This window comes from Nerophis lumbriciformis, linkage group LG25 (genome assembly GCF_033978685.3).
Source record: "Nerophis lumbriciformis linkage group LG25, RoL_Nlum_v2.1, whole genome shotgun sequence".
Classification (NCBI taxonomy): domain Eukaryota; kingdom Metazoa; phylum Chordata; class Actinopteri; order Syngnathiformes; family Syngnathidae; genus Nerophis; species Nerophis lumbriciformis.
Genome location: NC_084572.2, coordinates 37,004,303 through 37,027,756, shown reverse-complemented (window position 1 = coordinate 37,027,756; position 23,454 = coordinate 37,004,303). Strand labels below are relative to the sequence as shown.

Here is a 23,454-nt window from a genome sequence, read left to right as displayed (position 1 = left end):
AACAAAAACAAACAAAAAAAAACAGTGTTCAATGGTCACGGGATGTGGGCGCAGATAAGGTTTTCAAAATAAAACTACTTCCGAAACAATATCTATTAAGAAATAATGTGGCAGCACATGCCTCATAATATATGCTCTTGTTTTTTTCCCCCCAAATAACTTCATTTATAAACTAACATGGCATTACAATCTACAGTAAATTATTTTAAATAAATAACAAAATAAATATGTGGCTCGTAAATATATGAATAAAATAAGTAACAAATTAAAAAATGTAAATCGCAGAAAAACAACAACAATATTTGCTATTGAACAGGAGGACAACATCCATCCATCCTTTTTCTACCGATTGTCCCTTAACATATTAAAAAATATATTTATAAAATAAGTCATTTTTGGTAGTCATTACTACAGCGTTAGCTTTATAGTATATGTAGACTGGACTGTATCGCACTTTAAAGAAAAAAAAAACAATGTTCAATGGTCACGTGACGTGGGCGCAGATAACCTTTTCATAATAAAACTACTTCCGGGAACAATATCTAGTAAGAAATAATGTGTACTCGTTTTGAAAATGTACAAAAGACATGTTTATTTTTATTTTCAGACTGTTCAAGCTATTATTTATATCGTCATTGCGATAAAGTTGGATAAAGGTTGTTGCATTCTACATTTGTCCAGCAGGTGGCAGCAAACATGACTTCATTTATAAACTAACATGGCATTGCAATCTACAATAACAATAGTTTAATTAAATAGCACGTGGATAGTAAATATATGAATAAACTAATAAAAAATTTAAATAGAAAAACAGCAGAAAAAACAATATCTGCTATTAAACAAATATTTAAAAAAAATATTAGTCAGTAGTCATTATTACAGCGTTAGCTTTATAATATATGTAGACTGGACTGTATTGTACTTTGAAAAAAACAACAAAAACAAACAAAAAAAACAGTGTTCAATGGTCACGGGATGTGGGCGCAGATAACGTTTTCAAAATAAAACTACTTCCGAAACAATATCTATTAAGAAATAATGTGGCAGCACATGCCTCATAATATATGCTCTTGGTTTTTTCCCCCCAAATAACTTCATTTATAAACTAACATGGCATTACAATCTACAGTAAATTATTTTAAATAAATAACAAAATAAATAATATGTGGCTCGTAAATATATGAATAAAATAAGTAACACATTAAAAAATGTAAATCGCAGAAAAAAACAACCAATATTTGCTATTGAACAGGAGGACAACATCCATCCATCCTTTTTCTACCGATTGTCCCTTAACATATTAAAAAATATATTTATAAAATAAGTCATTTTTGGTAGTCATTACTACAGCGTTAGCTTTATAGTATATGTAGACTGGACTGTATCGCACTTTAAAGAAAAAAAACAAAAGAAAAAAACAATGTTCAATGGTCACGTGACGTGGGCGCAGATAACCTTTTCATAATAAAACTACTTCCGGGAACAATATCTAGTACGAAATAATGTGTACTCGTTTTGAAAATGTACAAAAGACATGTTTATTTTTATTTTCAGACTGTTCAAGCTATTATTTATATCGTCATTGCGATAAAGTTGGATAAAGGTTGTTGCATTCTACATTTGTCCAGCAGGTGGCAGCAAACATGACTTCATTTATAAACTAACATGGCATTGCAATCTACAATAACAATAGTTTAATTAAATAGCACGTGGATAGTAAATATATGAATAAACTAATAAAAAAATGTAAATAGAAAAACAGCAGAAAAAACAATATCTGCTATTAAACAAATATTTTTAAAAAATATTAATAAAACAAGTCATTTTTGGTAGTCATTATTACAGCGTTAGCTTTATAATATATGTAGACTGGACTGTATCGTACTTTGAAAAAACAAAAAAAAACAAACAAAAAAACAATGTTCGCGCAGATAACGTTAACGATAACATGCCTCATAATATATGCTCTTGTTTTTTTTCCCTCCAAATAACTTCATTTATAAACTAACATGGCATTACAATCTACAGTAAAATTATTTTAAATAAATAATAAAATAAATAATATGTGGCTCGTAAATATATGAATAAAATAAGTAACAAATTAAAAAATGTAAATCGCAGAAAAAAAACAATATTTGCTATTGAACAGGAGGACAACATCCATCCATCCTTTTTCTTTTTTCAAATAACTTCATTTATAAACTAATATGGCATTACAATCTACAATAAAAAAATAGTTTAATTAAATATGTGGATAGTTAATACATGAATAAAATAAGTAACAAACTAATACAAACATTTAAATAGAAAAACATAGCAGAAAAAAAAAATCTGCTATTAAACAAATTTTATTTTTTCTAAATAAACAAAATAAGTAATTTTTGGTAGTCATTATTACAGCGTTAGCTTTATAATATATGTAGACTGGACTGTATCGTACTTTGAAAAAAAAACAAAAACAAAAAAAAACAATGTTCGCGCAGATAACGTTAACGATAACATGCCTCATAATATATGCTCTTGTTTTTTCTTCCTCCAAATAACTTCATTTATAAACTAACATGGCATTACAATCTACAGTAAAATTATTTTAAATAAATAATAAAATAAATAATATGTGGCTCGTAAATATATGAATAAAATAAGTAACAAATTAAAAAATGTAAATCGCAGAAAAAAAACAACAATATTTGCTATTGAACAGGAGGACAACATCCATCCATCCTTTTTCTTTTTTCAAATAACTTCATTTATAAACTAACATGGCATTACAATCTACAATAAAAAATAGTTTAATTAAATATGTGGATAGTTAATATATGAATAAAATAAGTAACAAACTAATACAAACATTTAAATAGAAAAACATAGCAGAAAAAAAAAATCTGCTATTAAACAAATTTTATTTTTTCTAAATAAACAAAATAAGTAATTTTTGGTAGTCATTATTACAGCGTTAGCTTTGTAGTATATGTACACTGGACTGTATCATACTTTAAAAAAATAAAAAATAAAAATAAAAACAAGGTTCAATGGTCACGTGACGTGGGCGCAGATAACCTTTTCATAATAAAACTACTTCCGGGAACAATATCTAGTAAGAAATAATGTGTACTCGTTTTGAAAATGTACAAAAGACATGTTTATTTTTATTTTCAGACTGTTCAAACTATTATTTATATCGTCATTGCGATAAAGTTGGATAAAGGTTGTTGCATTCTACATGTGTCCAGCAGGTGGCAGCAAACATAAACACATGCTTCATAATATATGTGCTTGTTTGTTGTTCTCAAATAACTTCATTTATAAACTAACATGGCATTACAATCTACAATAAAAATATTTTAAATAAATAATATGTGGCTAGTAAATATATGAATAAAATAAGTAACAAATAAAAAAATGTACATTGCAGGAAAAAAAAAACAATATTTGCTATTGAACAGGACAACATCCATCCATCTATTTTCTACCACTTGTGCCTTAAAATATAAAAACAAATATTTATAAAATAAGTAATTTTTGGTAGTCATTATTACAGCGTTAACTTTATAATATACAGTATGTAGACTGGACTGTATCATACTTAAAAAAAACAACAACAAAAAAACAAGGTTCAATGGTCACGTGACGTGGGCGCAGATAACCTTTTCATAATAAAACCACTTCCGGAACAATATCTAGTAAGAAATAATGTGTACTCGTTTTGAAAATGTACAAAAGACATGTTTATTTTTATTTTCAGACTGTTCAAACTATTATTTATATCGTCTTTGCGATAAAGTTGGATAAAGGTTGTTGCATTCTACATGTGTCCAGCAGGTGGCAGCAAACATAAACACATGCCTCATAATATATGTGCTTGTTTGTTGTTCTCAAATAACTTCATTTATAAACTAACATGGCATTACAATCTACAATAAAAATATTTTAAATAAATAATAAAATAAATAATATGTGGCGAGTAAATATATGAATAAAATAAGTAACAAATAAAAAAATGTACATTGCAGAAAAAAACCCAATATTTGCTATTGAACAGGACAACATCCATCCATCCATTTTCTACCACTTGTCCCTTAAAATATAAAAAAATATATTTATAAAATAAGTAATTTTTGGTAGTCATTATTACAGCGTTAACTTTATAATATACAGTATGTAGACTGGACTGTATCGTACTTAAATAAAACAACAACAACAAAAAAACAAGGTTCAATGGTCACGTGACGTGGGCGCAGATAACCTTTTCATAATAAAACTACTTCCGATTCAATACCTAGTAATAATGTGTACTTGTTTTGAAAATGTACAAAAGACATGTTTATTTTTATTTTCAGACTGTTCAATCATCTTTATGTTGTCATTGCGATAAAGTTGGATAAAGGTTGTTGCATTCTACATTTGTCCAGAAGGTGGCAGCAAACATAAACACATGCCTCATAATATATGTGCTTGTTTTTTTTTCTTCAAATAACTTCATTTATAAACTAACATGGCATTAAAATCTACAATAAAAAGTAGTTTAATTAAATAATATGTGGATAGTAAATATATGAATAAAATAAGCAACAAACTAATACAAACATTTAAATAGAAAAACATAGCAGAAAAAAACAATATCTGCTATTGAACAAAACATTTTTTTTAAATGAATAAAATAAGTAATTTTTGGTAGTCATTATTACAGCGTTAGCTTTATAATATATGTACACTGGACTGTATCATACTTTAAAAAAATAAAAAATAAAAATAAAAAAGGTTCAACGGTCACGTGACGTGGGCGCAGATATAACCTTTTCATAATAAAACTACTTCCGAAATAATATCTGGCAAGAAATAATGTGTACTTGTTTTGAAAATGTACAAAAGACATGTTTATTTTTATTTTCAGACTGTTCAAACTCATTGCGATAAAGTTGGATAAAGGTTGTTGCATTCTACATTTGTCCAGCAGGTGGCAGCAAACATAAACACATGCCTCATAATATATGCGCTTCGTTTTTTTTCTTCCAAATAACTTCATTTATAAACTAACATGGCATAACAATCTATAATAAAACATTTTTTTTTATAAAAAATTAAATAAATATGTGGATAGTAAATATAGGAATAAAATAAGTAACAAACTAAAAAAAAAATTTAGATAGAAAAACGTAGCAGAAAAAAACAATATCTGCTATTGAACAAGAGGACAACAAATATTAAATATAAATAAAAATATAAAATAAGTAATTTTTGGTAGTCATTATTACAGCGTTAGCTTTATAAAATATGTAGACTGGAATGTACCATACTTTAAAAAATAAATAAATAAAACAAGGTTCACGTTTTGTGGGCGCAGACAGCCTTTTCAGTATAAAACTACTTCCTGAACAATATCTAGTAAGGAATAATTTGTACTTATTTTGAAAATGTACAAAATAAACATTTATTTTTATTTTCAAAACATCTGTATTATATTGTCATTGCGATAAAGTTGGATAAAGGTTGTTGCATTCTACATTTGTCCAGCAGGTGGCAGCAAACATAAACACATGCCTCATAATATATGTGCTTGTGCGTTCCGAAAAACTTTATTTACAAACATGGCATACAAATATAAATAAAATACAATCAAAAACAATTTTTAAAATGAAAATAGATACAAATAGATACATTTACTAAACAGGAAAACAATATCTGCTATTGAACAAGAGGACCACACATATTCATTAAAGAGATTAACAAAAATAAAATCAAGTCTAAAATGTGTGCAATTTAGGTTTTTATTATTTTAATATTTTCAAAATAGTTTTTAAAAGCACGTTTATATCTGGGAGCTTTTATGAATTATGGATATGGAACTTTGCAAGATACAATACAGCGTTGGCGTCATCGTCTATATGTAAACTGTACTGTAGTAAAAATGTATTAAAAGTATTTTTACTTCATAGTCTATATGTAAACTGTACTGTACCATAGTAAAAATGTATTAAAAGTACTTTTACTTTATAGTATATATGTAAACTGTACTGTACCGCAGAGGTGGGTAGTAACGCGCTACATTTACTCCGTTACATCTACTTGAGTAACTTTTGGGATAAATTGTACTTCTAAGAGTAGTTTTAATGCAACATACTTTTACTTTTACTTGAGTATATTTATAGAGAAGAAACGCTACTTTTATCTACATTCAGCTCGCTACTCGCTACTAATTTTTATCGATCTGTTAATGCACGCTTTGTTTGTTTTGGTCTGTCAGACAGACCTTCATAGTGCCTGCGTTTCAACAAATACAGTCACTGGTGACGTTGGACCAATCAAACAGAGCCAGGCGGTCACATGACCTGACTTAAACAAGTTGAAAAACTTATTGGGGTGTTACCATTTAGTGGTCAATTGTACGGAATATGTACTGTACTGTGCAATCTACTAATAAAAGTTCCAATCAATCAATCAAAACTGTGAAGGAAAAAAAGACAATTTTTTATTTCAACCGTACATCCCGTCAAAAGCCTAAAGACTGACTGCACAGTTCCTGTCTTCACAATAAAAGTGCCGCTCCATCGCGCCTGCGCTTTCAAAACAAGAGTCTCCGAAAGCCAGCGCAAACAAGCTACGGAATTTGCCGCCAATGTATTTCTTGTAAAGTGTATAAAAACGAATATGGAAGCTGGACAAATAAGATGCCAAAAACCAACCACTTTCAGGTGGTATTAGACAGAAAGGAGGAACTTTTCTTCTCCTCCATTTGAAAACGTGGACGTTATCAGCACTACTGTCTGATTACAATCAATGCAAGTCATCAGAATCAGGTAATACACCAACTTATATTCTTGTCTTCATGAAAGAAAGGAATCTATATGTGTTAAACATGCATGTATATTCATTAAAACACCTTTAACATGTAAACAAAAACGGCAAAATAAATAAATATAAATGATATACTATATATATATATATATATATATATATATACTGTATATATATATATATATATACAGACGGACACAAATTCCTCAATCTGATTGACAAACACTTTCCCAAAGACAACACCCTAAGAAAAGTATTCAACAAGAACAACATTAAATTGAGCTACAGCTGCATGAACAATATACGACAAATCATCTCAAACCACAACAAAACAATTGCAAATGAGCCGTCGGCCCCCAGACAGAGCGACTCCAAAACCAACAAAGACTGTAACTGTCGAAAGAAACCTGATTGCCCTCTCAACGGGGGGTGCTTACAAACATCAGTTGTCTACCAATCTAAGGTAATACGCAAGGACATTAACACATCCGACACATATGTAGGATTAACCGAGGGAGAATTCAAAACCAGATGGAACAATCACAAGGCTTCTTTCGGGAACAAAAACTTGCGAAATACCACAGAACTCAGCAAACACATTTGGGACCTCAAAGACAATAATGTTGAATATTCAATGACATGGCAAATTCTTGCATCCAGCACACCTTACAATAGTGGTAATAAAAGATGCAACCTATGCTTGAAAGAGAAACTGTTTATTATTTACCGTCCAGACCTGTCATCCCTCAACAAGCGCAGCGAAATTGTAACAGCATGCCGCCACAGACGGAAACACCTCCTAGGTAACACATGAGCCAATCACCACGCCCCTAGGCCAGCCTGTACCCACCCACTCTGTGCCCTATATAAACCATGGTATGCGAATGCTCCCATTAAAATCTCCTGACGATTGAGGGTACCCCCCCCTCATGAAACAGGCCTGTAGAGATGAAATAGTCTTGTGATTTTTTTCCCACACATACATATATATATATATATATATATATAAATGTGTATATATATATATATATAAATGTGTGTGTGTGTATATATATATATATATATATATAGATGATATGTGTGTGTATGTTACTCATCAGTTACTCAGTACTTGAGTAGTTTTTTCACAACATACTTTTTACTTTTACTCAAGTAAATATTTGGGTGACTACTCCTTACTTTTACTTGAGTAATAAATCTCTAAAGTAACAGTACTCTTACTTGAGTACAATTTCTGGCTACTCTACCCACCTCTGCTGTACCGTAGTAAAAATGTTGCAGTATTAAAAGTATTTGTACTTCATAGTCTATATGTAAACTGTACTGTACCGTAATAAAAATGTTCCAGGATTATGTTTTTTTTTTTTTTTTTTAGCTCACGGTGTGTACACGCAACATTCTTCTTGAATATGGAAATGTAATTATTGCTTTTAAAAAAAAAATTTTTTTTAGCTCAAATACAAATTCTGAACGTATTGTGGGCTTCAAAATAAAAGTACTTCCTTTAAAATATGTTGTTCAATGTCTATTAGAAAGTATTAATAAAATGGTTAACACATGTGCATCGTATTGTTTTTGGAATAAAATTTGAAAAAAAAAAATCCTTTAAAACATAAATACAACTACTTCCTGTTTGGCAGCCAATCAGAGTCAGGTGTAGCATGCAATGCGTGCGCGTAGCATAGGGGGGCAGTAGAGGGTCGAGTTTGTATTTTGTCATTGAACTGATATGATTGTTGAGTTTGAGTTCATTTCCAACATGCATGCATACATTGTTGGAGGCATATGAGTGCATGCTTGTAAACACTCACCCACAGCGCCCCCTGCCTTTGAGACGCGCTCGGTGCCGTCATGAGTTTCTGGAAAAAAACAAGAAAAAGTAAAAGTTTATTTTCAATCCAATCGGACATGTTTAAAATGAGTTCCAATGTGTTGTAGTAACGTGTGATGACCGCCAGGGGCCGCTGCAAAGGTAAGGAGCGTGTGTGTGTGTGTGTGTGTGTGTGTGTGTGTGTGTGTGTGTGTGTGTGTGTGTGTGTGTGTGTGTGTGTGTGTGTGTGTGTGTGTGTGTGCGTGCGTGCATTATATTTATATAGCGCTTTTCTCTAGTGACTCAAAGCGCTTTTACATAGTGAAACCCAATATCTAAGTTGCATGTAAAGTGTAAAAATAAGTTAAGCACAGTGAAAGGTAAAACAAAGCAAAACTCAAACGCCTTAAGAATGTTTGACAAAAGAATTTGGACTCAGCTTGAGTCGTACCCCGTGGGGTGGCGTGCCAGCAATTTGAGGGTTCCAGGTTCGATTCCCCGCTTCCGCCATCCTAGTCTTGGGCAAGACACTTTTACCCACCTGCTCCCAGTGTGGGTGACTAGGATGGCGGAAGTGGGAATCGAACCTGGAACCCTCAAGTCGCTGGCACGGCCACTCTACCAACCGAGCTATGCCGCCCCATGTGTGTGTGTGTGTGTGTGTGCGTGCGTGCGTGTGTGATCAGAATAACCTGCAGGCCTCAATCTTCATGCGAGGTCAAAGGTCAGCTGCGTTACCATGGCAACACTCCAGTCTCGTCCCTAAAAAGAATTACAACACGTCAAGCTAAGCTAAGTGAAGCTAACATTTAGCCTAGGCAGGGGGTGGGGGGGGGGCAAAAAAAAGTGTATGATAACCTCATATATGTCATTTTAATACGACTTCCTGCCTTCAAAATAAAAGGCACGTCATCACGTTTAGCCTGTTACGGTTCGATCGTGGTTTTTTTTTGTTGTTTTTTTAACCCAGCATGCATCATCATTACCAGCGTGTGTGAGAAAAGGGCAGCAGTTGCCGTGGTTACCAAAACACGGGTCCTTGCGCGCATCACACCTGCCAGCTGCTCGCACTTCTTTTACTTTCTTAGCACAACACGCTCGTTACTTTCCCGTTCACACACACTTGACATGGCTGTGACAAAAGTGTGTGTGTGTGTGTGTGTGTGTGTGTGTGTGTGTGTGTGTGTGTGTGTGCAGTAATAGCGCATCCAGCAGGTCTTTATGTAGGATGCACTAATCCCAAATGCTGCAGAGATTAAACCTCATTTCTCTCTCACACACACTCTCTCACACACACACACACACACACACACACACACACACACACACACACACACACACACACACACACACACACACACACACACACACACACACACACACACACACACACAGAGAGAGAGAGAGAGAGAGAGAGAGAGAGCAGATGCCCCACTCTCATCACTTTTCATAAATGGAGACAAGGGGTGAGGGGGTGAGGAAAGGGGCGGAGTCAGGCAGGAAAGGGGCGGAGTCAGACAGGAGGACAGAGGAGCGTCGGCGTGGTCCACCATTGGAGCGACAGATCTGCGAGCTGCAGGAGGAAAGAAGAAGAAGAAGAAGTTTCCTGGCCGGACCAGCAGAAGAAGAGCAAGGTGGTCCTGATGTTCTGATGGCGTGCTGGACTCGGAGGGCCGAGGAGCGTCCCGCCGCCGCCATGCTGAGACGTGAAGCCTCGCCAACGAGCGCGGTCATGTGACCTCCTGCTCTGGGTGAGAAGGTTCCGGAATGTTTCCCGTGTGGCTCCTCCTGCTGGCCTGGCTGGTCAGAGCCCAGGTGACGTTGCCGGGAGGAGACGCGAGCAAGGAGGACTCCCTCGGCAACTCCACCGGCCCCGCAGACGCCACGGAAGCGGCGGGGGGCGCCGCCAACGCCTCGCAAGCCCCGCCGGAGGACGACTGGAGCCCGGCGGAGGACTTCCTGTACACCGGAGACTCGTCCGCGGTGGAGGCGGCGCGCTGCTCGCGGGCCTTCAGCCCGGCGGGTCGGTCCGGGCCGCTTCCAGACAGCTTCGGCGCCCCCTTGAGGCCGGCGCTGGACGCTCTGGCCAACACGGCCAACTTCCTCAACATGATCTTCCAGGCCAGCGACCTGCGGGAGAGTTCGGTGCAGGAGGACATGGAGTGGTACCACGCGCTGGTCCGCGCCCTGCTGCAGGCCGACGGGCTGGTCCGGCGGGCCCTGCTCACCTTCGACTGCGACCCCGCCGGCCCGGCGCCGCAGCTGGTGCTCCGCGCCAGTCGGGGTATGGCGGCCGAGGTGCCGGCCATCGTGCTGCAGGACCTGTCCAAGACCTGGGACCACCTGCACCCGCCGCCACCCGCCCCCGACGACAGCTGGTTCCGACGCTTCAAATTTCCGGAGTCCGGCGCGGTCAAGCCCGCCCTGTCCAAGAGGGTCCTCCTCAATGACCTCAGCACCTTGGACACGCCCAAGTGGGGGCAGGGCGACAGCTACGTGACCAATGGCAGCGCCGTCGGCTGGGCCGGCGCCCCCTACCTGGACTGCCAGGATGGCCGCTTTGTGCCCAGGTGGATGCTCACCTTGTCCACGTCCTTCTATGGACTCAAGCCGGACCTGACTCCCGAATTCAGGTAGGACACCTTGATGATGTCACACACCCAGAACTAAAGTATTGGGACAGCATCAGGGCCAGAACATCATTTTTACAAGAGTAGTGAGCTGACCATTGCCACACTAACTGCTAAATGACAACTGGCACGCTAATCGCTAGCTGATAACTGTCGTGCTAATCGTTAGCCGAGAACTAGCGCACTAATCACTACAACAGGCACACGAATCGCTAGCTGACAATTGGCATGCTAATTGCTGGCTGGCAAATGCCGTACTTATTACTAACTGACAACTGGCACAATAATCGTAAAATAATAACTGGCACCCTAACCGCTAACTAAAAACTGGCTTGCTAATTGCTAGCTGATACCTGGAATGCTAATTGCGAGCTAAGAATTGGCATGCTAATCGCAAACTGACCATTGGCAAGCCAATTTTTAACTGACATCCGAGACGCTAATCGCTAACTGACCATTGGCGCCGTAATCGCTAGCTGATAACAGACTTGCTAATCACCAAATGACATCTGGCATAATAATCGTAAAATAATAACTGGCACCCTAACCGCTAACTAAAAACTGGCTTGCTAATTGCTAGCTGATAACTGGAATGCTAATTGCTAACTGACAATTGGAATGTTAATTGCTAACTGACAATTGGCATGCTAATTGCTAACTGAAAATTGCCATGATTATTGCTAACTGACGATTGGCATGCTAATTGCTAACTGACAATGGGCACGCTAATCGCAAACTGACCATTGGCCCGCCAATTGCTAACTGACATCCGACACGCTAATCGCTAACTGACCATTGGCACCTTAATCGCTAGCTGATAACTGACATGCTAATCACTAGCTGACAACTGGTGCACTAATCGCTAGCTGACAATTAGCATGGTAATCACTAGCTGACAACTGGCACGTAATTGCTTGCTGACAACTGGCACGCTAATCACTGACCGACCATTGGCACGCTAACTGCTAACTGCCAATTGGCACACTAATCGCTAACTGATATTTGGCACGCTAATCTCTAACTGACCATTGGCACGCTAATCGCTAGCTGACAACTGGCGCACTAATCTCTAACTGACCATTGGCACGCTAATCACTGGCTGACAACTGGTGCTCTAATCGCTAGCTGACAATTAGCGTGCTAGTCACTAGCTGACAACTGGCATGCTGACTGCTAACTGGCACGCTAGTTGCTAACTGACCATTGGCACGCTAATTGCCAGCTGATGACTGACATGCTAATCACTAGCTGACCACTGACACACTAATCGCCAGCTGATAACTGACATGCTAATCACTAGCTGACAACTGGTGCTCTAATCGCTAGCTGAAAATTAGCTTGCTAATCACTGACCATTGACACGCTAATCGCCAGCTGATAACTGACATGCTACTCACTAGCTGACAACTGGTGCTCTAATCGCTAGCTGAAAATTAGCTTGCTAATGACTAACTGACCATTGACACGCTAATCGCTAGCTGATAACTGACATGCTAATCACTAGCTGACAACTGGTACTCTCATCGCTGAAAATTAGCTTGCTAATCACTAACTGACCATCGACCCGCTAATCGCTAGGTAGCAACTGGCATGCTAATCACTAGCTGACATGACAACTGGTGCTCTAATCGCTAGCTGAAAATTAGCCCGCTAATCACTAACTGACCATTGGCACACTAACTGCTAACTGACCATTGGCACGCTAATCACTAGCTAACAACTGGTGCACTAATCGCTACCTGAAAAGTAGCATGCTAGTCACTAGCTGACAACTGGCATGCTGATTGCTAACGGGCACGCTAGTTGCTAACTGACCATTGGCACGCTAATTGCCAGCTGATGACTGACATGCTAATCACTAGCTGACCATTGACACACTAATCGCCAGCTGATAACTGACATGCTAATCACTAGCTGACAACTGGTGCTCTAATCGCTAGCTGAAAATTAGCTTGCTAATCACTGACCATTGACACGCTAATCGCCAGCTGATAACTGACATGCTACTCACTAGCTGACAACTGGTGCTCTAATCGCTAGCTGAAAATTAGCTTGCTAATGACTAACTGACCATTGACACGCTAATCGCTAGCTGATAACTGACATGCTAATCACTAGCTGACAACTGGTACTCTCATCGCTGAAAATTAGCTTGCTAATCACTAACTGACCATCGACCCGCTAATCGCTAGGTAGCAACTGACATGCTAATCACTAGCTGACATGACAACTGGTGCTCTAATCGCTAGCTGAAAATTAGCCCGCTAATCACTAACTGACCATTGGCACACTAACTGCTAACTGACCATTGGCACGCTAATCACTAGCTAACAACTGGTGCACTAATCGCTACCTGAAAAGTAGCATGCTAGTCACTAGCTGACAACTGGCATGCTGATTGCTAACGGGCACGCTAGATGCCAACTGAACATTGGCACTTAATCGCTAGCTGATAACTGACATGCTAATCACTAACTGACAACTGGCACGCTAATTGCTAACCAACAACTGCCACGCTTATCGCGAGCTAACAAGTGGTATGCTTATCCCTAGCTGAAACTGGTGTCCACTGCTAGCTGCCAACTACCGGGCTAATTGCTATCTCTATTAAATGCTAACATGAATATAATAAATCATGATTGATGTTTTCAATGGCGTCCATTTGATCAACTATTCCCCCTTGCAGTACCTCTGTGGACCCCCAGGGGGCCAGGGACCATGTGATGGAGTCAATCTTCTTCATAATTCATACGCCCATTAGAATATGTGTCCCAATACTTTTGTCCGTGTTTGCACAGAGGCGTGGTCCGTGTGGACGTGGACATCCAGGACGTGGACCTGGACCAGTGTGCCCCGGGGCACGGCTGGTTCGCCGACACGCACCAGTGCAACCGCACCAGCATGGAGGTAAGCGGGGGCGTGGCCTAAGTTACCGTGGAAACGGTACATCTGTGTGTGGGACATTAAAGATGGCGCTCCTGAAAATCCCCCAAATCCAGCGGGCAACTTTTGTGCCGTCCTGCCGGGTTCAACTTCGACCCCAAATACCACTGATCATGTTGTTGTTGACGTGTTGTGTTATCTTGAAGTGGAAAACCTTGGCACACTCCTGCCTTAAAGGACCACACACTCCTGCCTTAAAGGAACACACACTCCTGCCTTAAAGGAACACACACTCCTGCCTTAAAGGAACACACACTCCTGCCTTAAAGGAACACACACTCCTGCCTTAAAGGAACACACACTCCTGCCTTAAAGGACCACACACTCCTGCCTTAAAGGAACACACAATGGGGTGTCCACACTTGATGTAAACACGCATAAACACAGATGCACTGAGCATGAACTTCTCTATAATCCATATCACTTCAATGCTCAGCCTGCGCCATTAGACCTCTCAGCATTTGATACAGGCCTATGTGTGTGTGCCAGTGTGTGTGTGTGTGTGTGTGCCAGTGTGTGTGTGTGTGTGTGTGTGTGTGCGTGCGCTGATGGATGAGATTTCTCCAGAAAAAGGATAAAAGACTCAGTGATGGTTTTATGTGTCCATTTAGCTTTTAACTTAGATTAACACACGAGCCATGCAAGTGTAAGTGTGTCAGCGTGTGTGTGTGTGTGTGTGTGTGTGTGTGTGTGTGCGTGTGTGTGAACGTGACCTCCTTTCTAATCTTTATTTATTTATTCAGATAACACCAGAAGAACACACTCTGAGGCAGCCGTTTGTTGATTTAAACGTTGTTAGCGTCATGTGTGTGTATGAAGTTAGCCTGGCTACCAGGAAGTTAACAAAGAAGTTGTCCTGGCTACCAGGAAGTTAAGAAGGAAGTTGTCCTGGCTAACAGGAAGTTAAGAAGGACGTTGTAATAGCTACCAGGAAGTTAACAAGAAAGTTGTCCTAGCTACCAGGAAGTTAACAAGGACGTTGTCCTAGCTACCAGGAAGTTAACAAGGACGTTGTCCTAGCTACCAGGAAGTTAACAAGGACATTGTCCTAGTTGTTAGGAAGTTAAGAAGGAAGTTGTCCTGGCTACCAGGAAGTTAAGAAGGAAGTTGTCCTTGCTACCAGGAAGTTAAGAAGGAAGTTGTCCTGGCTACCAGGAAGTTAAGAAGGAAGTTGTCCTGGCTACCAGGAAGTTAAGAAGGAAGTTGTCCTGGCTACCAGGAAGTTAAGAAGGAAGTTGTCCTGGCTACCAGGAAGTTAACAAGGAAGTTGTCCTGGCTACCAGGAAGTTAACAAAGAAGTTAGTCTGGCTACCAGGAAGTTAACAAAGAAGTTAGTCTGGCTACCAGGAAGTTAACAAGGAAGTTGTCCTGGCTACCAGGAAGTTAACAAGGAAGTTGTCCTGGCTACCAGGAAGTTAACAAGGATGTTGTCATAGCTACCAGGAAGTTAAGAAGAAAGTTGTCCTGGCTACCAGGAAGTTAACAAGGACGTTGTCCTAGCTACCAGGAAGTTAACAAGAAAGTTGTCCTAGCTACCAGGAAGTTAACAAGAAAGTTGTCCTAGCTACCAGGAAGTTAACAAGAAAGTTGTCCTGGCTACCAGGAAGTTAAGAAGGAAGTTGTCCTGGCTACCAGGAAGTTAACAAGGACGTTGTCCTGGCTACCAGGAAGTTAACAAGGAAGTTGTCCTGGCTACCAGGAAGTTAACAAGGAAGTTGTCCTGGCTACCAGGAAGTTAACAAGGATGTTGTCATAGCTACCAGGAAGTTAAGAAGAAAGTTGTCCTGGCTACCAGGAAGTTAACAAGGACGTTGTCCTAGCTACCAGGAAGTTAACAAGAAAGTTGTCCTAGCTACCAGGAAGTTAACAAGAAAGTTGTCCTAGCTACCAGGAAGTTAACAAGAAAGTTGTCCTAGCTACCAGGAAGTTAACAAGAAAGTTGTCCTGGCTACCAGGAAGTTAAGAAGGAAGTTGTCCTGGCTACCAGGAAGTTAACAAGGACGTTGTCCTGGCTACTGGGAAGTTAACAAGGACGTTGTCATAGCTACCAGGAAGTTAAGAAGGAAGTTGTCCTGGATACCAGGAAGTTAACAAGAAAGTTGTCCTGGCTACCAGGAAGTTAACAAGGAAGTTGTCCTGGCTACCAGGAAGTTAACAAGGACGTTGTCATAGCTACCAGGAAGTTAAGAAGAAAGTTGACCTAGCTACCAGGAAGTTAAGAAGAAAGTTGTCCTAGCTACCAGGAAGTTAACAAGAAAGTTGTCCTGGCTACCAGGAAGTTAACAAGGACGTTGTCCTAGCTACCAGGAAGTTAAGAAGGAAGTTGTCCTGGATACCAGGAAGTTAACAAGAAAGTTGTCCTGGCTACCAGGAAGTTAACAAGGAAGTTGTCCTGGCTACCAGGAAGCGAACAAAGCAGTTAGTCTGGCTACCAGGAAGTTAACAATAAAGTTGTCCTAGCTACCAGGAAGTGAACAAGGAAGTTGTCCTAGCAACCAGGAAGTTAACAAGGACGTTGTCCTGGCTACCAGGAAGTTAAGAAGGAAGTTGTCCTGGCTACCAGGAAGTTAACAAGGATGTTGTCATAGCTAACAGGAAGTTAACAAGAAAGTTGTCCTAGCTACCAGGAATAGAACAAAGAAGTTGTCCTGGCTACGAGGAAGTTAGTAAGGAAGTTGTCCTGGCTACCAGGAAGTGAACAAAGCAGTTAGTCTGGCTACCAGGAAGTTAACAATAAAGTTGTCCTAGCTAACAGGAAGTGAACAAGGAACTTGTCCTAGCAACCAGGAAGTTAACAAGGACGTTGTCCTGGCTACCAGGAAGTTAAGAAGGAAGTTGTCCTGGCTACCAGGAAGTTAACAAGGATGTTGTCATAGCTAACAGGAAGTTAACAAGAAAGTTGTCGTAGCTACCAGGAATAGAACAAAGAAGTTGTCCTGGCTACCAGGAAGTTAGTAAGGAAGTTGTCCTGGCTACCAGGAAGTGAACAAAGCAGTTAGTCTGGCTACCAGGAAGTTAACAATAAAGTTGTCCTAGCTACCAGGAAGTTAACAAGAAAGTTGTCCTAGCTGTTAGGAAGTTAAGAAGGAAGTTGTCCTGGCTACCAGGAAGTTAAGAAGGAAGTTGTCCTGGCTACCAGGAAGTTAACAAGAAAGTTGTCCTAGCTACCAGGAAAGTTGTCCTAGCTACCAGGAAGTGAACAAGGAAGTTTTCCTAGCTACCAGGAAGTTAACAAGGACGTTGTCCTGGCTACCAGGAAGTTAAGAAGGAAGTTGTCCTGGCTACCAGGAGGTTAACAAGAAAGTTGTCCTAGCTACCAGAAAGTGAACAAGAAAGTTGTCCTGGCTACCAGGAATAGAACAAAGAAGTTGTCCTGGCTACGAGGAAGTTAGTAAGGAAGTTGTCCTGGCTACCAGGAAGCGAACAATAAAGTTGTCCTAGCTACCAGGAAGTGAACAAGGAAGTTGTCCTAGCAACCAGGAAGTTAACAAGGACGTTGTCCTGGCTACCAGGAAGTTAAGAAGGAAGTTGTCCTGGCTACCAGGAAGTTAACAAGGATGTTGTCATAGCTAACAGGAAGTTAACAAGAAAGTTGTCGTAGCTACCAGGAATAGAACAAAGAAGTTGTCCTGGCTACTAGGAAGTTAGTAAGGAAGTTGTCCTGGCTACCAGGAAGCGAACAAAGCAGTTAGTCTGGCTACCAGGAAGTTAACAATAAAGTTGTCCTAGCTACCAGGAAGTGAACAAGGAAGTTGTCCTAGCAACCAGGAAGTTAACAAGGACGTTGTCCTGGCTACCAGGAAGTTAAGAAGGAAGTTGTCCTGGCTACCAGGAAGTTAACAAGGATGTTGTCATAGCTAACAGGAAGTTAACAAGGAAGTTGTCGTAGCTACCAGGAATAGAACAAAGAAGTTGTCCTGGCTACCAGGAAGTTAACAAGGAAGTTGTCCTGGCTACCAGGAAGTTAACAAGAAAGTTGTCCTGGCTACCAGGAAGTTAACAAGGACGTTGTCATAGCTACCAGGAAGTTAAGAAGGAAGTTGTCCTGGATACCAGGAAGTTAACAAGAAAGTTGTCCTGGCTACCAGGAAGTTAACAAGGAAGTTGTCCTGGCTACCAGGAAGTTAACAAGGACGTTGTCATAGCTACCAGGAAGTTAAGAAGAAAGTTGACCTAGCTACCAGGAAGTTAACAAGAAAGTTGTCCTAGCTACCAGGAAGTTAACAAGAAAGTTGTCCTAGCTACCAGGAAGTTAACAAGATAGTTGTCCTGGCTACCAGGAAGTTAAGAAGGAAGTTGTCCTGGCTACCAGGAAGTTAACAAGGACGTTGTCCTGGCTACCGGGAAGTTAACAAGGACGTTGTCATAGCTACAAGGAAGTTAACAAGAAAGTTGTCCTGGCTACAAGGAAGTTAACAAGAAAGTTGTCCTGGCTACCAGGAAGTTAACAAGAAAGTTGTCCTGGCTACCAGGAAGTTAACAAGGACGTTGTCATAGCTACCAGGAAGTTAACAAGAAAGTTGTCCTAGCTACCAGGAAGTTAACAAGAAAGTTGTCCTGGCTACCAGGAAGTTAACAAGGACGTTGTCCTAGCTACCAGGAAGTTAACAAGAAAGTTGTCCTAGCTGTTAGGAAGTTAAGAAGGAAGTTGTCCTGGCTACCAGGAAGTTAAGAAGGAAGTTGTCCTGGCTACCAGGAAGTTAACAAGAAAGTTGTCCTAGCTACCAGGAAGTGAACAAGGAAGTTGTCCTAGCTACCAGGAAGTTAACAAGGACGTTGTCCTGGCTACCAGGAAGTTAAGAAGGAAGTTGTCCTGGCTACCAGGAGGTTAACAAGAAAGTTGTCTTAGCTACCAGAAAGTGAACAAGAAAGTTGTCCTGGCTACCAGGAATAGAACAAAGAAGTTGTCCTGGCTACTAGGAAGTTAGTAAGGAAGTTGTCCTGGCTACCAGGAAGCGAACAAAGCAGTTAGTCTGGCTACCAGGAAGTTAACAATAAAGTTGTCCTAGCTACCAGGAAGTGAACAAGGAAGTTGTCCTAGCAACCAGGAAGTTAACAAGGATGTTGTCCTGGCTACCAGGAAGTTAAGAAGGAAGTTGTCCTGGCTACCAGGAAGTTAACAAGGATGTTGTCATAGCTAACAGGAAGTTAACAAGAAAGTTGTCGTAGCTACCAGGAATAGAACAAAGAAGTTGTCCTGGCTACGAGGAAGTTAGTAAGGAAGTTGTCCTGGCTACCAGGAAGTTAACAAGAAAGTTGTCCTAGCTACCAGGAAGTGAACAAGGAAGTTGTCCTAGCAACCAGGAAGTTAACAAGGACGTTGTCCTGGCTACCAGGAAGTTAAGAAGGAAGTTGTCCTGGCTACCAGGAAGTTAACAAGGATGTTGTCATAGCTAACAGGAAGTTAACAAGAAAGTTGTCCTAGCTACCAGGAATAGAACAAAGAAGTTGTCCTGGCTACCAGGAAGTTAACAAGGAAGTTGTCCTGGCTACCAGGAAGTTAACAAGGAAGTTGTCCTGGCTACCAGGAAGTTAACAAGGAAGTTGTCCTGGCTACCAGGAAGTTAACAAGGAAGTTGTCCTGGCTACCAGGAAGTTAACAAGGACGTTGTCATAGCTACCAGGAAGTTAAGAAGAAAGTTGTCCTGGCTACCAGGAAGTTAACAAGGACGTTGTCCTAGCTACCAGGAAGTTAACAAGAAAGTTGTCCTAGCTACCAGGAAGTTAACAAGAAAGTTGTCCTAGCTACCAGGAAGTTAACAAGAAAGTTGTCCTGGCTACCAGGAAGTTAAGAAGGAAGTTGTCCTGGCTACCAGGAAGTTAACAAGGACGTTGTCCTGGCTACCAGGAAGTTAACAAGGACGTTGTCATAGCTACCAGGAAGTTAAGAAGAAAGTTGTCCTGGCTACCAGGAAGTTAACAAGGACGTTGTCCTAGCTACCAGGAAGTTAACAAGAAAGTTGTCCTAGCTACCAGGAAGTTAACAAGAACGTTGTCATAGCTACCAGGAAGTTAAGAAGAAAGTTGTCCTGGCTACCAGGAAGTTAACAAGGACGTTGTCCTAGCTACCAGGAAGTTAACAAGAAAGTTGTCCTAGCTACCAGGAAGTTAACAAGAAAGTTGTCCTAGCTACCAGGAAGTTAACAAGAAAGTTGTCCTGGCTACCAGGAAGTTAAGAAGGAAGTTGTCCTGGCTACCAGGAAGTTAACAAGGAAGTTGTCCTGGCTACCAGGAAGTTAACAAGGACGTTGTCATAGCTACCAGGAAGTTAAGAAGAAAGTTGACCTAGCTACCAGGAAGTTAAGAAGAAAGTTGTCCTAGCTACCAGGAAGTTAACAAGAAAGTTGTCCTAGCTACCAGGAAGTTAACAAGAAAGTTGTCCTGGCTACCAGGAAGTTAAGAAGGAAGTTGTCCTGGCTACCAGGAAGTTAACAAGGACGTTGTCCTGGCTACCAGGAAGTTAACAAGGACGTTGTCATAGCTACCAGGAAGTTAACAAGGACGTTGTCCTAGCTACCAGGAAGTTAACAAGGACGTTGTCCTGGCTACCGGGAAGTTAACAAGGACGTTGTCATAGCTACCAGGAAGTTAAGAAGGACGTTGTCCTAGCTACCAGGAAGTTAACAAGGAAGTTGTCCTGGATACCAGGAAGTTAACAAGAAAGTTGTCCTGGCTACCAGGAAGTTAACAAGGAAGTTGTCCTGGCTACCAGGAAGTTAACAAGGACGTTGTCATAGCTACCAGGAAGTTAAGAAGAAAGTTGACCTAGCTACCAGGAAGTTAAGAAGAAAGTTGTCCTAGCTACCAGGAAGTTAACAAGAAAGTTGTCCTGGCTACCAGGAAGTTAACAAGGACGTTGTCATAGCTACCAGGAAGTTAAGAAGAAAGTTGACCTAGCTACCAGGAAGTTAAGAAGAAAGTTGTCCTAGCTACCAGGAAGTTAACAAGAAAGTTGTCCTAGCTACCAGGAAGTTAACAAGAAAGTTGTCCTAGCTACCAGGAAGTTAACAAGAAAGTTGTCCTGGCTACCAGGAAGTTAAGAAGGAAGTTGTCCTGGCTACCAGGAAGTTAACAAGGACGTTGTCCTGGCTACCAGGAAGTTAACAAGGAAGTTGTCCTGGCTACCAGGAAGTTAACAAGGACGTTGTCATAGCTACCAGGAAGTTAACAAGGAAGTTGTCCTGGCTACCAGGAAGTTAACAAGGACGTTGTCCTGGCTACCAGGAAGTTAACAAGGAAGTTGTCCTGGCTACCAGGAAGTTAACAAGAAAGTTGTCCTGGCTACCAGGAAGTTAACAAGGAAGTTGTCCTGGCTACCAGGAAGTTAACAAGGACGTTGTCATAGCTACCAGGAAGTTAAGAAGGAAGTTATCTTGGGTACCAGGAAGTTAAGAAGGAAGTTGTCCTGGCTACCAGGAAGTTAACAAGGAAGTTGTCCTGGCTACCAGGAAGTTAAGAAGGAAGTTGTCCTGGCTACCAGGAAGTTAACAAGGACGTTGTCCTGGCTACCAGGAAGTTAACAAGGAAGTTGTCCTGGCTACCAGGAAGTTAACAAGGACGTTGTCATAGCTACCAGGAAATTAACAGGACGTTGTCCTAGCTACCAGGAAGTTAACAAGAAAGTTGTCCTGGCTACCAGGAAGTTAAGAAGGAAGTTGTCCTGGCTACCGGGAAGTTAACAAGGATGTTGTCATAGCTACCAGGAAGTTAAGAAGAAAGTTGACCTAGCTACCAGGACGTTAAGAAGAAAGTTGTCCTAGCTACCAGGAAGTTAACAAGAAAGTTGTCCTAGCTACCAGGAAGTTAAGAAGAAAGTTGTCCTAGCTACCAGGAAGTTAACAAGAAAGTTGTCCTAGCTACCAGGAAGTTAACAAGAAAGTTGTCCTGGCTACCAGGAAGTTAAGAAGGAAGTTGTCCTGGCTACCAGGAAGTTAACAAGGACGTTGTCCTGGCTACCAGGAAGTTAACAAGAAAGTTGTCCTGGCTACCAGGAAGTTAACAAGGAAGTTGTCCTGGCTACCAGGAAGTTAACAAGGACGTTGTCATAGCTACCAGGAAGTTAAGAAGGAAGTTATCTTGGGTACCAGGAAGTTAAGAAGGAAGTTGTCCTGGCTACCAGGAAGTTAACAAGGAAGTTGTCCTGGCTACCAGGAAGTTAAGATGAAGTTAACCTGGCTAACAAGGAGTTGAAGCACACAGCTAATCTTGTGTGCACAATTATTGTCAGCAAACAATATTTAGCAGTATAAGAGTAGATGTAAACAAAAGATTGTCATTTAAAAAGGTGCTCTTACTTCCGGCCTGCAGTGCGTGCCAATCAAGGGGCGGGGCTTCCGGCTGGGCCAGTACTGTTGTCGCTGCACAGAAGGATACTACAACCCTGACACCGCCAATCAAGACGCAGGTATCTCCACAAGATGGCTGCGGAGAACAAGAAGGTGACCGTGACATGAATCTGCCTTCCTGACGACGCAGATGGCGGCGGCGTGAACGCCAGCGAGAGCGGGGGGTGTTACCCGTCCATGCCCAGCTGTTTGCCGTGTTGGCCGGACTGCAGGCGGTGCCAGGACGGCGCCCCCTGCCGGGTGCAGGAGGACTGGCTGCTGAGGGCCGCCGTGCTGGCTTTCCAGGGCACCTTCATGGCGCTCGTCTTCATCAGCATGCTGGCGGCTTACCGCCATCGGCGTAGCAGGGTGAGTGGGCGGGCCTGCGAGCTAACATGCTAACATGCTAACGTGATGGCGTCTCGTGTCCCCCTCAGAGGATCCGGGCGTCCGGTCTGCTGCTGCTGGAGATCATCTTGTTTGGCTCGCTGCTCCTCTACTTCCCCGTAAGTGTTGCTCTTCAACAAACACACAAAGCAAACCACTTGGATTAGTTAGTTGGTTAGTAGGGTAGTTAGCACAGGCTTCAACAGAGTAAAGGCTGCCACATGGCTTGTTTTGGTGCACGTCCAGATATGGGTTGTACTTGTAAAGCGCTTTTCTACCTTCAAGGTACTCAAAGTGCTTTGACACTATTTCCACATTCACCCATTCACACACACACATTCACACACTGATGGCGGGAGCTGTCATGCAAGGCCCTAACCACCACCCATCAGGAGCAAGGGTGAAGTGTCTTGCTCAAGGACAACGGACGTGACGAAGTCGGTAGTAGGTGGGGATCGAACCAGGAACCCTCAGGTTGCTGGCACGGCCACTCTCCCAACCGCGCCACGCCGTCCTCAGGTCACCATATAGCTGCTTGCATCAGGGTCACAGATTGTGTGTCGCT

General features: G+C 41.1%; 1 protein-coding gene and 1 long non-coding RNA gene across 2 annotated transcripts in view; one reads left to right on the top strand and one right to left on the bottom strand.

The window, feature by feature from the left end:
• Positions 1-7,887: 7,887 nt before the first annotated feature.
• LOC140679820 (uncharacterized) lies at positions 7,888-22,593 on the bottom strand. Its single transcript, XR_012051170.1, has 3 exons — positions 22,473-22,593; positions 9,298-9,367; positions 7,888-8,654 (listed from the first exon to the last, which is right to left on the bottom strand). It is a non-coding gene; the product is annotated as an uncharacterized lncRNA (long non-coding RNA).
• Positions 10,373-23,454, top strand: part of gpr179 (G protein-coupled receptor 179) — a 25,320-nt gene continuing 12,238 nt past the window's right edge. The window contains exons 1-5 of the mRNA XM_061984343.2: positions 10,373-11,238; positions 14,034-14,142; positions 22,486-22,582; positions 22,654-22,871; positions 22,940-23,008. Of these exons, the coding sequence (XP_061840327.2) occupies positions 10,373-11,238; positions 14,034-14,142; positions 22,486-22,582; positions 22,654-22,871; positions 22,940-23,008 (1,359 nt within the window). The remainder of the gene's footprint in view (positions 11,239-14,033; positions 14,143-22,485; positions 22,583-22,653; positions 22,872-22,939; positions 23,009-23,454) is intronic.